The 16,710-nt window shown below is 31.6% G+C and overlaps 1 protein-coding gene across 1 annotated transcript in view; it reads left to right on the top strand.

Moving 5' to 3' along the window:
* LOC139494781 (uncharacterized) overlaps positions 1-16,710 on the top strand; it is a 100,500-nt gene that overhangs the window by 70,908 nt on the left and 12,882 nt on the right. Inside the window, exons 12-15 of the mRNA XM_071282973.1 lie at positions 2,360-2,466; positions 6,007-6,460; positions 12,397-13,169; positions 15,937-15,967. Of these exons, the coding sequence (XP_071139074.1) occupies positions 2,360-2,466; positions 6,007-6,460; positions 12,397-13,169; positions 15,937-15,967 (1,365 nt within the window). The remainder of the gene's footprint in view (positions 1-2,359; positions 2,467-6,006; positions 6,461-12,396; positions 13,170-15,936; positions 15,968-16,710) is intronic.

Genomic DNA, 16,710 nt, shown 5'->3' with positions numbered 1-16,710 from the left:
GAAAAAAATTTCGTCGTATATTGCTATCACGTTGGCGTCGTCGGCGTCGTCGGCGTCCGAATACTTTTAATTTTCGCACTCTAACTTGAGTAAAAGTGAATAGAAATCTATGAAATTTTAACACAAGGTTTATGACCACAAAAGGAAGGTTGGGATTGATTTTGGGAGTTTTGGTCCCAACATTTTAGGAATTAGGGGCCAAAAAGGGCCCAAATAAGCATTTTCTTGGTTTTCGCACTATAACTTTAGTTTAAGTAAATAGAAATCTATGAAATTTTGACACAAGGTTTATGACCACAAAAGAAAGGTTGGGATTGATTTTGGGAGTTTTGGTTCCAACAGTGTAGGAATTAGGGGCAAAAAAAGGGCCCAAATTAGCATTTTTCTTGGTTTTCGCACAATAACTTTAGTTTAAGTAAATAGAAATCAATGAAATTTAAACACAATGTTTATGACCACAATAGGAAGGTTGGTATTGATTTTGGGAGTTTAAGTCCCAACAGTTTAGGAATTAGGGGCCAAAAAGGGACCCAAATAAGCATTTTTCTTGGTTTTCGCACCATAACTTTAGTATACATTTTGTAAGTAAATAGAAATCTATGAAATTTAAACACAAGGTTTATGACCATAAAAGGAAGGTTGGTATTGATTTTGGGAGTTTTGGTCCCAACAGTTTAGGAATAAAGGGCCCAAAGGGTCCAAAATTAAACTTTGTTTGATTTCATCAAAAATTGAATAATTGGGGTTCTTTGATATGCCAAATCTAACTGTGTATGTAGATTCTTAATTTTTGGTCCCGTTTTAAAATTGGTCTACATTAAGGTCCAAAGGGTCCAAAATTAAACTTAGTTTGATTTTAACAAAAATTGAATCCTTGGGGTTCTTTGATATGCTGAATCTAAAAATGTACTTAGATTTTTGATTATTGGCCCAGTTTTCAAGTTGGTCCAAATCAGGGTCCAAAATTAAACTTTGTTTGATTTCATCAAAAATTGAATAATTGGGGTTGTTTGATATGCCAAATCTAACTGTGTATATGTAGATTCTTAATTTTGGTCTCGTTTTAAAATTGGTCTACATTAAAGTCCAAAGGGTCCAAATTAAACTAAGTTTGATTTTAACAAAAATTGAATTCTTGGGCCTCTTTGATATGCTGAATCTAAACATGTACTTAGATTTTTGATTATGGGCCCAGTTTTCAAATTGGTCCAAATCAGGATCCAAAATTATTATATTAAGTATTGTGCAATAGCAAGAAATTTTCAATTGCACAGTATTCAGCAATAGCAAGAAATCTTCAATTGCACAGTATTTTGCAATAGCAAGAAATCTTCAATTGCACAGTATTGTGCAATAGCAAATATTTTCAATTGCACAGTATTGCACAATAGCAAGAAATATCTAATTGCACAATATTGTGCAATAGCAAGAAATTCCAATTGGATTTCAATTGGAGTTATCTTTCTTTGTCCATAATAGTAGTTGAATCAACTTAAATCCTTGTTTTATACAATATTCACTTTTACTACCAACTGATAGATTAAAACACTCTTTACCATTCAGTGATAACAAGCACTTTTTTTACATTTTAATATTTTATGATGTATTTAAATGAGTAGTTATTGTTGCAAACTTCATTAGAAATTTGAATTGAGATCAGTTTTGAAATAAGGGAAAGGGGGATGTGAAATAAAAATTGGGGGGTCAATTTTTTTCATTTCAGATTTCATAAATAAAAAGAAGATTTCTTCAAACATTTTTTTGAGAGGATTAATATTCAACAGCATAGTGAATTCCTCAAAGGCAAACAAATTTTTTTAAGTTCATTAGACCACATTCATTCTGTGTCAGAAACCTATGCTGTGTCAACTATTTAATCACAATCCAAATTTAGAGCTGAATCCTGCTTGAATGTCAATGAATGTTGTGTCCATACTTGCCCCAACTGTTTAGGGTTCAACCTCTGCGGTCGTATAAAGCTGCACCCTGCGGAGCATCTGGTTGTAATATGCCCTTCTTTAACTATGTGTTAATGAAATAGTCTGAAGAACAAATACAACAATATAGAATAAACATATTCACTGAAACAGTTGTCACTTTTTGACAGAGAATCCAACTTAAACATTGTTAAAGGAAGACTATTATCATGCAGCTGTTTAAATAAATCAGGTTCATAAAGTATTGATACTTTATCAACCTCATTTATCAGCAATTCATCCAGTTTTTTTTTAAATAAGGGGTTAACAAGACAAAAGACAATGAAAAACTTTCAAAAGTGTAGTATCACAAATATGAAAAATGCAGAATGTATATACTTGTTTATACTTTTTTTATGACAGATTTTTTTTTTTTTTTGTAGTATTCTTGCAATATTGGGTCAATTCCATCCTGACGTATTGTAAGGTTGTATATGCAGGCATTCCAAAGATCTTGTTTGTTGCAACTCACAAAGACAAAGTACCAACGGTGAGTGATCTAATGTTAGATATATAGTAGTAAGTCATTGCCATTTGAAACACTGCTTCATAAGAGCTCTAATGCTTACATAATGATAATATGCCGATATGTCTTAACTTGACCAAACTTCGTGTAAAGCTACACTTTTGAAAGAACAAGATCCTAATTGATTGGTGGGTAATAGACTTAAGATCAGATTACAGGGCCTATAACTAGAGTAGAATATATGAAGAACCACTTATAGATAAGAAAATGATATTTGGTTTGCATTTGTATTAATATTCAATTTGATACATCTCAGTGTCATGGAAATTCTTTGCCGTGTCACTCTCGGCCATGGTCTATTGACTATAGAAGAAAGAAAAACAACACGTTTAATAATTTATTGCGTCTGAAGCGCTTTTCGGCATTTACCTTCGTCAGGAACGCTCAAAGCCCAACATTTGATATCCAAAGATGGATGTGTACCGAAAATTGTTGAAGAGCTATACGTCCAAAATAACTAAAATAAATATAACAATTGCTCAGTTTAAATGTTAAAGTTTGTATAATTTTCTTTGCCGTGTCACTCTCGGTCATGGTCTATTGACTATAACAATTGCTCAGTTTAAATGATAAAGTTGTATTTAAGTCAGTTTTATTTCAACAAATATGTTGACAATATGAAAGTTTAGAATTTAGTGGTACTGCACCAGATGCACATCTTAACAATAAATGTCTCTTCAGTGATGTTAGAGGCCAAAATATTTGAAATTCCAAATGTAAAACAAATGTTGATGGGTTGGTGAAATCAAAAATTAGGACAATTCATGCTTTGTTTTAAAATAAGTTCAATCGTTTATCAACAAAAAATTTAACTTAAACAATATCCATATGTTAATGCAAATGAGACAATATCTGAAAAAGTCTAATTTCCATGTCCAGCAATTTTATTTTTTTCAACCATCTTTTTTGAATATTTTAAGTTTCAGTATAAACTAAATTATACAATGCACCAACTCCTGCCAATTAAACACTCATTCTTGTATTTCTTCCAATAAAATATTGTAATTTAAATGTTCAACCCCCCCCCCCCCCCCCCTAAAATCATGTTGTCCCCTGTGTTATTTTAAAAACTAAATCATTCAAATAATATCCAAATTAATTCAACAGGCGTCCGATTCTCACATATATGATATATTATATAATAAACTTGCCCCTAATTTGTCTTTTTATATTATAACTAGAGCATGTAATAAAATTTTGCAAATTTTAAGAGAAAAAAAAAATGGTCCCCAGGGGTGATTTCCTTCCTGTTACCACTAAGTTTTTTTTTACCTGAGGAAACGTTTACAAGACCAAGAGTTATATCCCATTAAGTATTTTGAAGAGCATCATTTTCTGAATGCATTAGTACAAAGAAATAGATGGAAAGGCGGCCAGGTTTGAAAATTCAAGCCCATCCAAGGTACGAATTTATAGAAAAATACTTATTGGTGTTCTATCCTGTTATAGCCTTTTCTTACACTTTCTGAGAATAATTTTAAGTGTGCACCACACATTAAGTGCGTGTTTATATCATCTTTTTAAAAAATATATGTCACAGGAAATACACTTACATTTAATGTGATAAAAAGGACAAAAACTATCGCGTAATTCCTTTCTGTTATGTTCTGTCATGTTACCTGATAAAAAGTAACAGCATAACCATCATCAGTAACAGGAAGGATGTTCAAGACAATTTCACTTAAGAATCGAAAAGATAATCTACTATATGCCAACCATTTTATTTAATATTTAAGTTATCACCACCTTATCAAATAAATTTCCAAAAAATATACAGTATATTGAATAAAAAAATAGGTTTTTTCCCTTTGATAACAGCAGAGAACATTGTGCAATTCTAGTATAGTAGATAGTAACAGCAAGGAATTTATTTTAGAATTTTTCATTACCTAGGCAGATATTTCATCTTGCAAATACAGTTTCAAAGGATAAATGACATTGTTTGCTGTTATCTTGCAATTGTGACCAATCTAAAATGATGTATTTTTCTTAAACTTTAAAATAAAGCAGAAAAATCCTTTCTGTTACCAACTCTGTCCTGTTACCGTTGTCCTGTTACTCAAGATTCTTTCATGTTACCGACATGTCTGACTATATTTAAGTATATTTCTAAACCTTTTGTATTGCAAATGCTAAAATCAATAATTGGCATTTGATAAACTATTGCAGGATATACTAGTAAACCACAAATAGTGTCTTAAACTAATTCCTTATTCCCATTAGAAACATTTTAAAATTGATTCACTTTGGTAACAGGAAAGAACTGGAATTTTTTTTTACCATTTTTATACGCCCGTCGTCTTTTAGACGGGACGTATTATGGTATACCGTTGTCCGTCCGTCCGTCGTCAACACTTCGGACAATAACTCAAAAACACTTTCACCAATTTCCATGAAACTTAAGTGAATTGTTTATATCTATTGACGTAAGCTCCCTTTCGTTTTTTTTTAATTTCAGATTTTAAGTTTTGGATTTATGGGGCTTTATTCATAAAAAAGGGGGGATTTTCAACACTTTGGACAATAACCCACAAAGGCTTTCACCAATGTCCATGAAACTTTGGTGAATTGTTTATATCTATTGATGTAAGCTCCCTTTCAATTTTTATCAATTTCAGATGTTAAGTTTTGGATTTATGGGGCTTTATTCATAAATTCTATTTTATCTCATCTATAACTTTTATATAATGTATATGCCTTAATAAATATAAAAGGTACTTGGTACTCAGATAGTGTGTTGTGAACAAGATAGATTGTATGGATGAAAAATTAAGACAACAAACTTAGTTAAATTTGAGGTAGCCTTAATAGTGCCAATTTTATTTTTTTTTGGGGGGGGGGTATTTGACAGGGCTCACACTATTTCTAGTTGATCATATAAATTCATTTAAAGCATAAAAGACAAGTTAAAAGAGCAACGGGCGTATCATGCGCTAAAGCGCAGCCCTTTATTTAAAATTGCCATTGTTTGCTTATTAAACAATTGTTTGAATTACAGACAACAGTTTATAGATCCCCAATGTGTGTTCTTCGATTCGTGCTATTAAAATACCGAGTCTAAAGATTTTGTTTTTGTTTTTTCTTATTGCCAAAAATTAGACTTTTTCAGATATTGTCTCTAATACACTCTTGACCTGTTTTAGATTTATTGCCAACTTATTAAATGTGACTTGTTTTGTTAACTTATGTTTCTTTACTAGGTAGGTAAAGTGAATTACCGAACAAAAGTATCAATAACAAGTTTTTCTTTCAAAAGACCCTTTTTATTGTATTCCCCTTGGAAACTGATAACAGTTTCATTCTGTTATCTGTGAAAGTATAAGAAATAGGTTAAAAGTGTAAAATTGACCTGTAAGAGAAGGTGTATGTCATTCAAAAATTTGAGATAAATCTTAATGTAGTACGCAGTGGAATATTCCACCATTGAAGATGCATATAAATCACCAGGTGTGTGATACAGTATCTTTACAGTGTATTATTCTAACAACTTTTTATGTTTAACAGGAGAATATTGAGATCACACGTGAAGAGCTTAACAGAGGAATTGAGGAGTTGTTTAAAGACCACGAGGGAAAACATCATCTGGTCCTACGACCTCTAATATTTGTCAATGCCAAAGATCAAGCCGACCCAGAAATAGAAGTTCTAAAGAAAACAATAACAGAACTTACATTCGACCACCCATGCTGGGGTGAAAGAATGCCCAATGCTTGTGTTCCATTAGAGCTAGAGATCGCTGAACTAGTGGCAGAAGGAAAACAAATAATGTCATTGGCTGAAGTTAAAGAATTAAATGACATCAGCGAGGTGTCTGTCCTGTCTCCTGAGCAGTTGACTGATTTTCTACATTTTCATCATTCTCTGGGGAAGATTGTTTATTTTGATACCCCCCAGCTGAGAGATAATGTAATGATCAACCCCCTTCTTATGGTGGAAGTTATGAGATCTTTTATCACAGGTGTGTATGTATTTTCATTGTGTAGTGAATATATTTAGGACTCAAATCTATGGCGGGTTCCAAATCTATGACAGATTCCTAATCTATGGCAAATGTGACGTTACAAACGTCAAAGAACTCAAATTTATGCCAGATTTTTGTTTTCTCCAAATCTATGGCACATCTGGGGGAAATAGTAACATATAACGTCACAATTGAATAACGCCATAATTCACCCATATAGTTTTGAACCCCATTCAAGATGAAGATATTTCCCTGACAACAATTTGCAGGTAGTTTAAAGGAAGATGTGACATATTAACCCTGTAAATGGACAAAATGTGCTGTACTGGCTGAATGCCTCGATGAATTATGGCACCGCTATTTTTAGTACCGCATATTTTAGAAAAAAGAGTTTTTGGGGCCCTTTATAGCTTGCTGTTCGGTGTAAGTCAAGGCTTTTGTGGAAGGCGTTGACCTATAATGGTTTAACGCATCATGTAAATATAACGGAATTTGATGAGACTGTTATTAAAGAGAGAGGGTTAGCGCTATAGAACCAGGTTTAATCCACCATTTTCTACATTTGAAAATGCCTGTACCAAGTCAGGAATATGACAGTTCTTGTCTATTCGTTTTTGATGCGTTTTGTTATTTGATTTTGCCATGTGATTATGGACTTTCCGTATTGATTTTCCTCTGAGTTCAGTATTTTTGTGATTTTACTTTTTACTATTAGAAATTGCAATGGCACTCATACCACATCTTCCTATATCTTTTTGGTAGTAGTTTACTGTCTACGGCTCGCAAAGTTTATAAAGTGAAATAAAAAATTACCGGATACAAATTTGATTTAAATCGTCATTAAATAAAAAAAGATTATAATCTTTTTTTATTTAATGACGATTTAAATCAAATTTGTAGTGCACTACAAACTGCTCAGAGTCTGAATTGACCAGTTTTTGTGCTCGACCAGTAAAATCTACATGTAGGTCAAAAAGCTTTGATATTAGAAATATATCTTTCTTTAAATAAAAATATCAAATTTTTGTTTTAACAAAAAAAAGGTGTCTTTTTTAAGATTTCATATCTTTTTCAAATCAGCTTTAACAAAATAAACCCCTTTTTTGTAGTAAAACAAAAAAATAATATCATGAACATTCATAACAATCCTTGATAACCTTTTAAAAAAAAAAAATGTTCCAAAGTTGCAGTAAAAATTTATTTTAATCAAATCTTAAAATATTTTTTTGTCAAATTTAATGACATGGCACTAAACATGGTTTAATAACATCAGTACACCTGAGTTTTACAGGTAAAAAGAAAGCCCTACTTTTCTTAAACTCGTGTATTACTTATCAAGAGAATTAAAAAAGCCTTGCGATTTAGATTTAACAGGATGTTGCAACTTTGAATAAATGTTATTTAGAATTTAAAACTCTCTGGTAGATGTGATCTTTTTAATAAGTTTGCCCCAAGCAGAAGGTATTGCCTTATAAATCACAACAAATCAGAAGAACTATTTGAATAATTTCTTTTATTTTTCTGTGCTTTTTGATATATTTATAGGATATATATATCAAAAGGAATAAAACATTAAAGGAATTATATAACTAATTTATATATACTTTTTCCAAAATTATGAGGAAAGATATATATCTAATATTGTAGCTTTCTCACCTACATGTAGACTAATTAAATTCTTAAATTTGACAGAAATACACCAAACTAAATAACAACCTATCAGTGATATTGTTGGCTTTTTTCAAAACTACCTCTACCCTTTTTTATTGGGAAAACATGCGTCATTTTTCTCAAATTGGGAAATTTAAAAATAAATCATGAATTTGACTGAAACTTCAATTTGCAGACCCCCTTTCAAGAGTCAAACCCTGCTTTGAAATAAGATCCCTTATTGTCAGTGATGATACATAGATAGACCCTTAAATCTGCACAAATAGTCATTTTAGACATGAAAAATGTATAAATGAGTGTTTTTCAGTTTGAATCCATTCCCAGTTACTACTGAGACTGCACTGTTTGGGAAAAAAAGTTGTCTTTTGGGAATAATTTTAAGCCATTTTTTTTTCAAATTGGGATTCTTCACCAGGGGAAAATGCCTTTATTCTCCAGTATTTTAAGGTAAACAATATCACTGCCTATGTTTCAGTAAGACTGATACATCACCAAGGTAGCTATATAGTTTGAATAAAATTCAAGTTGATTTGAAAAAGTTATTAACAAGTTTAAAGTGTACTATCTCTATTTTGTCAAAACTGCAAATCCTAGCTTTTTTTACCCAGATTAAATTAATTATTAAATTTGACAGCAATACACCAAACTAAATAACAACCTGGGATTCAGTAAGATTAATACATCAACAAGGTAGCTATAAAGTTTGAATAAATCCAAATTGACTTGAAAAAAATATTAAAAAAATTAAAGTGTACTATCTTTATTTTGTTTGAACTGCAAATTCTAGCTTTCTTGACCTAGATTAATTAAATTCTTAAATTTGACAGCAATTCAACAAAAAACAAAATATCCTGGGATTCAGTAAGCTTGATATATATCTAAGAGAGTTGCCTAGTTTGATGAAAATCCAAATTGATTTGAAAAGGTTATTAGAAAATTTAAAGTGTGCTATCTCTATTTTGTCCGAATTGCAAATCCTAGCTTTTTTTACCAACATTTCTTTAATTCTTAAATTTTACAGCAATACAATAAAAAAGTAAATGAAATGGGATTAAGTAAGCTTGATATATATATAAGATAGCTGCATAGTTTGATGAAAATCCAAGTGATTTTGAAAAAGTAATTAGAAAATTTAAAGTGTACTATCTCTATTTTGTCCGAAATTGCAAATCCTAGCTTTTTTTACCAATATTTCTTTAATTCTTCAATTTTACAGCAATACAACAAAAAAGTAAATGAAATGGGATTCAGTAAGCTTGATATATATCTTAGATAGGTGCATAGTTTGATGAAAATCCAAGTTGATTTGAAAAAGTTATTAGAAAATTTAAAGATGCCTATCTGAATTTATAAAATAATTTTTTATTTTTACCTATTGTAAAAAAAACTTTTTGTTTATTTCGCAGCCAGTAATCAAGCTACCTAATAAGCTTGAATTTTGTAAGATCAATATTTAATTTAGTTAGATGGGCTTCTTTATATTAATTAACGATATCGCTAAAATAAATATTATTTGAAAATTCAAACTGTTTATTTTTATTTGTTACTTTTTTTTTCTTTCTTTTTTTTATAAAAAAGCCGCCTTCTTGTTTTTCAAAGGTCTTATTAGTTGATTAAATGAATTTGTTAAACAGTTACCATGCACAGATTTAAAATGTTTATTTTTTACAGAGCACATCATTTTAATCTTGAAATCTGTATCAAGGCATATAAATTTTTACTTTATGATTTTTTTTTGGGGGTTGACCATTATGGAATGTATATTTCAAAAATGTTTATAGACACGCTCCCATTGTCTTACCTTTACACTTGCTTAAGACAAGTAATTGGTCGAAAATGTACTGCATTGTTTTCAATTTGCACAAAACTTGCCATAGATTTGGAAATAACATAAATCCGCCATAGATTAGGAAATTACAAAACTTGCCATAGATTTGGGATGGCATGACGTCACATATACAATAGATTAGGAACCTGCCATAGATTTGAAACCTGCCATAGATTTGAGTCCTACATATATATATAATGCAGGTAAAAATGTTCCAATATCAAAAAAGTGTTTACCTTTTATTAGAGCGTGACAGACTGTTTGATAATATCCTTTACTAATAGTTGTGTTGGTATGTGAGAATTTTTATGTAATATGATTACTAAAAAAACAATCTTTTTTTATCCACAGTGTTAATAATTGTGAAATGCATGCACTTGTTTAACTAATTTCTGAATGAAAATATTTTTTTTAATTGGTGATGTACGGCAGCAGGCAACCGAGCAGTTTACTCAGATACTTAGATCAAATTTGAATTGTGTGGCGTCACTTTTACTATACTAGAGTTATGTCCCTTTATAAATGGGTAAATTGCTGCATTTTTTGTTTCCATTTTCTTACTCAAGTTTGCCTCAACCAGGGACTTTCTATACTAACGGGGCTCGTCTCTATTGATTTTAACTGATAACTAATTAAGCCACCTGTTTAAAGCTACCACCCAACAATAAACTTAGTTTTGTATCTCTGATATACGATGCTAGTAGTTATTTGAGTACTTCACATTACATTGTAATTGTATAATTATTATTTGTTGTATATATAAAATCTGATTAATAGCGATTTAAGGTGACAAAAAATATAAGATTTTGAAAGAATGATGAATTATTAAACTTAGACGTATCGTTTTGAAGAACAACCCAGTTGTGTAAAATGGTTTCCATATCACACAAGATGGCGGCCACTGAAAATTCAACGAACAAATTCCTCAAAGTTCAAAGATCAATATTTAAAAAACAATCCAAGAAATCTTTTGAAAAACAGCATTTTGCAATGACAAAATGTATAAAATTTCATAAAATCGATTTTTTGTTAAACTTGATAACATATAGTTTATTTGTATACATTGTTATGAAGAATACTTCGTAAATGTGAAATGATTTGCTATAAAGTCACGTGACATCAGCTACGGCCGAGATCAGTCTGATAATTTGTATAGATATCGTTATAAGTGACCAGTCCCGTTAGTATAGAAAGTCCCTGCTTCAACCAAACTTTATGAATTCTATACAAATCATGAAAATGCTTATAACCACAAAACAAAGATCAAGTTTGAATTTTGGTGCCTTCCCTTTTACAGTTCTAGAGTTATGCCTTTTACAAATGGAAAAAATGCGGAATTTTTTCGTTTCTGTTGTCCAACTTAAGTTTACTTCAACGAAATTTTATGAAACTTAAACATAATGCTTGGTTGCGAGATTTACTTTAATGTACCACTGCAACAGTTTGTCATCGCAACTCCTCTCAAACCACACAACAGAATTTCACCAAACCTTTTCAGATAATGAGGACATACTATGTAGTTGTGCATATCGACGGGAAATTGCGATTCAATTTTTTTTCTAGGAGTTAGCCCCTTTGAACTTATTTGCTTCAATGTACTTCTGCAACAGTTTGTCATCTCAACTCCTCTGAAACCACACAACAGAATTTCATGAAATTTTGTAGATAATAAGGACATACTATTTAGATGTGCATATTGGCAGGAAATTAATTTTTCTTATACAATTTGTTTTTCTTACACTTATTTATTTCCTCCAATGAAAATGTGGGGACGTGGGGTATGTGAGGGTGCTCACTAAGGTTCTTTAATTTGTCCACATTATATTCTATCATGATAAGGCATGGTTTTAATTTTTTTAATACATTTTGCTCAAATCGCTGTAGATGTAGTCTTACATTAGGATGAAATTCTGTAAATTTATTGATGTCTGAACGGGGAATCTTCAAATAACCAGTATTTCAAAGAAAAAAAATCACATCTAGTGTATTTAACATTGACGTCTACCTTATACCGAAAAATTGTGCTTAAAACTGGAAAATAAAAATATGATAGACAGTAATTGACTGACAAGATGTCATCATGGATGACTGCCATACATCATTCTTAGTGTTTCCCTTACAGAAAACATGTACAAGCCATGCAGACATTAGAAATCTAGCAGTTTTCTCACAGCACATGCAAGCCTTGTTTCAGATAATTTTCTTCCAAATGGAAATGATTCAACTTTGATCACCAAATCCTGTTATAACAGACTAGACAAAAACAAATGTGTTCTGATATAAAAGACTTTTAATTGAAATAATTATTAAGATAAATTGTGTTTTCCAGTGATGATCTAAATGAGTGATACCAATTGTTTTATCATGCAGCTTTTATAGATCGCTATAATCTCATAATATAAATAATATTTCATATTTTATTCAATTTTTATAGATGTTGCATTTTGGCCCAAAGAAAATAAAACAAGGAAAACCTTCAAAAAGATGTCTGAAAATGGAATGATTCAAAAATTAGACCTCTACCAGATTTGGGAACAAGAAGAATTCCGTCAGATTTTACCATTTAAAGAGTACATATTTGATATGCTGATACATCTAGATATCGTATCCGAACAACGGAGATATGATACAAAAACAGGAAGTCGTCTACCAGTAGAAAACTTCTTTGTACCCTGTATGCTTACACAAAGAAATGATACAGATTACTTGACACAAGAATGTACACCAGAGAGGACTGTAAGTTTGGCCTTTGCTTTCAAAGGAACCATCATACCTCCAGCTTTACCAAACCGTCTAATATGTGCATGTCTGAGTATGTGGACATTAAAAGAATACCAAGGACGGAAACTTATGTTTTCGGGGTTTGTTGGGTTATCATTTGATAAAGAGCATGATATTGTTGTCTGTGTAGAAGGAAATAAGATCTTATTGCACCTAGTCCACAAGCGCTCCAAGGGTTTGATAATACCTGATATAGCCACCAGTGTCCGGGATTGTTTGTTTGTTACTTTGGAGAGAATATCCGAATTTTATCAGTCAACTATCCATTGTAAAGCCAACAACAAGTTACCATTCCACACTGAGTATTCCTGCTCAAAATTAAACTGTTTTACTCCAGAAGAAAATATGGTTGTAGATACAGAGGAATGTCTTTGCGAACATGGTGAAAACATTAAACACAACTGGAGAGTTTGGAATCAGAAACTGGTATGTACTTTACTTTAACTATTTTCATTTTGAATAATTTCTTAGGATGCATAAGACAGATATTTTTGGACATCATATAGTTGGTTTGTTTCTTTATAAAGAAATAAATAAAAAAAAACAAATACAAAAATACGGAACTCTAAGGAAAATTCGGAATGGAAAGTCCCCTATCAAATCGCAAAATTTAAAGCTGAAACATAAAAGAAAAAAAATACATACAAGGACAATTTTATTCATCAGTATGATAACAATCATTTTTTTTTTCAACTCTAGTTTTCCATCTAATATTTTTTCGTAACTTTTTCGAGTATAATTAACAACAATGCCAGTGAAGCAATTATTTGATAAAACCCCTAATCAATGTGCTGCAATTCACAGACACAGTGTAATGAATAGTATACATTAGGCGCAGGCATATTGAGCAGAATGATGTTTAAATCTCGAAAATTCATTTACAACTTACAAACTGAAGTAAAAAACACAAAACTGAGAGAATCTTTCGAACTACAAAAAGAGACCAGTTGCTATACATGATGATGTTCTTCTGTTATGTCAGCATCAACCACCATGCAAATTTACACTTACTCAAAATGTCATAATACACAGTGTAGAACGCCACATGCGGGGTGTCGGCTATGTTTGACATGGGGTGGCAATTTTGAAGCGACAAAAAAGTAAGAAGGTAAGTTCAAGCATCAAAATTTCTTATTTCTAGAACTCTCAGTACCATATAATGTATTGCACGGAAGGAACCGCAACATAATCTATTTCCTGAAAGCAGAAGCAGTCGTTTTCAGTGCTCAGTTTTCTCAAACACCTCGCCCTAGTTTTCCGTGTTGCAGATTTTGAGGCTTTATATGCAAATTTCGGTATAAAAAACTACTTTACACAGCCATCCCCCGTATCATTTATATAGAATTGCATTCCTCTCATTGACTTATACCAAATACCAGTTTCTTAGTTAAAATTAATTGGTTTTAAAACTGTTATTCATCAAAATATAAAGTGTCGCTCGGGGTGTCAGATTTTGCGTCGCAAGGGGTAGAGGCTTGTCATAAAAAAATACATATTTGCTTGTAAATTAGTCTTCATATGATACATTTGATTTCATTCACATCTACTTTACAATGACAAAATAAGGGTTCTTCATTTTGCCTGTTTTTGGTCTTATAAAACATGTGCTTTTGATTTCATTCATAGTAAAAAAAAAATGGTTTAAAATATTTAGTTTTCAAGCTGGTAAACGATTTCTTCTCCTTTTCAGTCACTATCATGGTAAAAAAAGTCAAAGCTATGGCTCAATAAACCAAAACATCACAAAATAGTCCTCAATATAAGATATGCCTGAAGCCTCCACCAGCCAAAATGCATCATAGTTCATCACCAGGTTCATCTAAAAAGCACTCGTGCACGCCGCAAAAATCCATTACTCCTAAAAGAACTAAAAAAGAAAAGAATTAGAACACTCTATCCAATGAAACACTCACCGGCATCTTTTTCAGCGAATGACAACACAACTTCAAGTAATCCTGAAGACGATGATACTACAATTGTCAATGAGAAAACAACGACTTGTACACAATATACAACGGAACAGGTTTACAAGAAAAAATGATTCAAGACAGTTATTTCGTTCGTAATCGCCCAGCTAGAACTATCCGTTTTCTGTTACACATCTATCATATCATGTCTACTTTGAAGGTCTACTCTGACTATATACATATCTCTAAACAAACCGGAATTGAATAAAATTTGAAGAATTTAATGTAATCTGTGTTTTTCTAGGTTGAATTTCTGTTACATTTCTGTTCCTATTTATGTAGGTGTGTTTGAATTAAAAAGTATCAGATAGAGATCGATTTATAAGAAAATGTATTCTTTTTTTTATGATAAGCCTCTACCCCTTGCGACGCAAAATCTGACACCCCGGGCGACACTTTATATTTTGATGAATAACAGTTTTAAAACCAATTAATTTTAACTAAGAAACTGGTATTTGGTATAAGTCAATGAGAGGAATGCAATTTTATATAAATGATACGGGGGATGGCTGTGTAAAGTAGTTTTTTATACCGAAATTTGCATATAAAGCCTCAAAATCTGCAACACGGAAAACTAGGGCGAGGTGTTGGAGAAAACTGAGCACTGAAAACGACTGCTTCTGCTTTCAGGAAATAGATTATGTTGCGGTTCCTTCCGTGCAAAACATTATATGGTACTGAGAGTTCTAGAAATAAGAAATTTTGATGCTTGAACTTACCTTCTTACTTTTTCGTCGCTTCAAAATTGCCACCCCATGTCAAACATAGCCGACACCCCGCAAGTGGCGTTCTACACGGTGTAATAGGTAGGACAACACGATCAGTGTATTAAAAGGTCGCACAACAAACCATACAATCCCTCCAAAAAAGTCAGATAAAGGTATTTGTGGTAGCCTCATTGGTGTAACTTTGTAATTCCAAATATTATGATTAATATGAAAACAAGACAATGTTGTATGATTGCCAATGAGAAAGCTCTCCACCAGAGATCAATTGACAAAGTCGCAATGCTAGGTCGTGGTATGGCTTTCACTAATCAGAAAAAAAACATACCATATATATTCAACTATAAAGGGCCCTGAAAAGACAGATGTAAATCATTTCTAATCTAACATTATAATAACATATAACTTAGAAGCAGATTTCTTGGTTTCTTGGTATGTTAGCCGGATAACGTTAGCTACGAATACTTGTAGAATAATAAAAAGGTTTTTTTTTCCTTATAGGAACAAATGCAGTGTGATCCTAGTTGTCCAGGTAAATGTATCAACTATTCCTTTTTCTGTTAAAAGATCTCAAAAATATCATAATTCCTTCTCAAGTAAAATATGTTTCTTAGAAGTATGGCGTAAATCCCAAAATAATCCTGGTATTTATGATGAGTTTATATGCATGATATATATAAGAGTAGACTAGCATATAAACCTTTACTGTTTTTGTCATGATTTCATTACTCCATGTTGGTTCAAAGTTGGTTGGCTTGCTTACCAATATTGTTAGGATGTTTACTAAAAAGTAAAATCACAAAAATGCTAAACTCCAAGGAAAATTCAAAATGGAGAGTCTCTTATCAAATGGCAAAATCAAATGATAAAACCCATCAAACGAATGGACAACAACTGTCATATTCCTGACTTAGTACAGACGTTTTCAAATGTAGAAAATGGTGGATTAAATCTGGTTTTATAGTGCAAAAAAGCATCGTTATGTTATTGTATATAACTTGATATGATAAGACAAGGCATATTTATTAATAAGGGAGTTAACTCATGTACAGTTTGGATGTGATTTTTTTTTTTTAAATTTTGATTCTATTGTCCCTATAATAAACTCATCATAGATACCAGGATTACATTTTGTTTTTACGCCAGAGGCGCATTTCCTCTACAAAAGACTCATCAGTGACGCTCGATTCTAAAAAAGTTTATCAGACCAAATAAAGTTCGACGTTGGAGAGCATTGTTGTAGAAATTGGTGTTTTATAAGCGTATAATTTGAAA

This window comes from Mytilus edulis, chromosome 11, assembly GCF_963676685.1.
Source record: "Mytilus edulis chromosome 11, xbMytEdul2.2, whole genome shotgun sequence".
NCBI lineage: Eukaryota > Metazoa > Mollusca > Bivalvia > Mytilida > Mytilidae > Mytilus > Mytilus edulis.
Note: the sequence above shows the minus strand (reverse complement) of the source record. Positions and strands in the feature narration are given on the sequence as shown.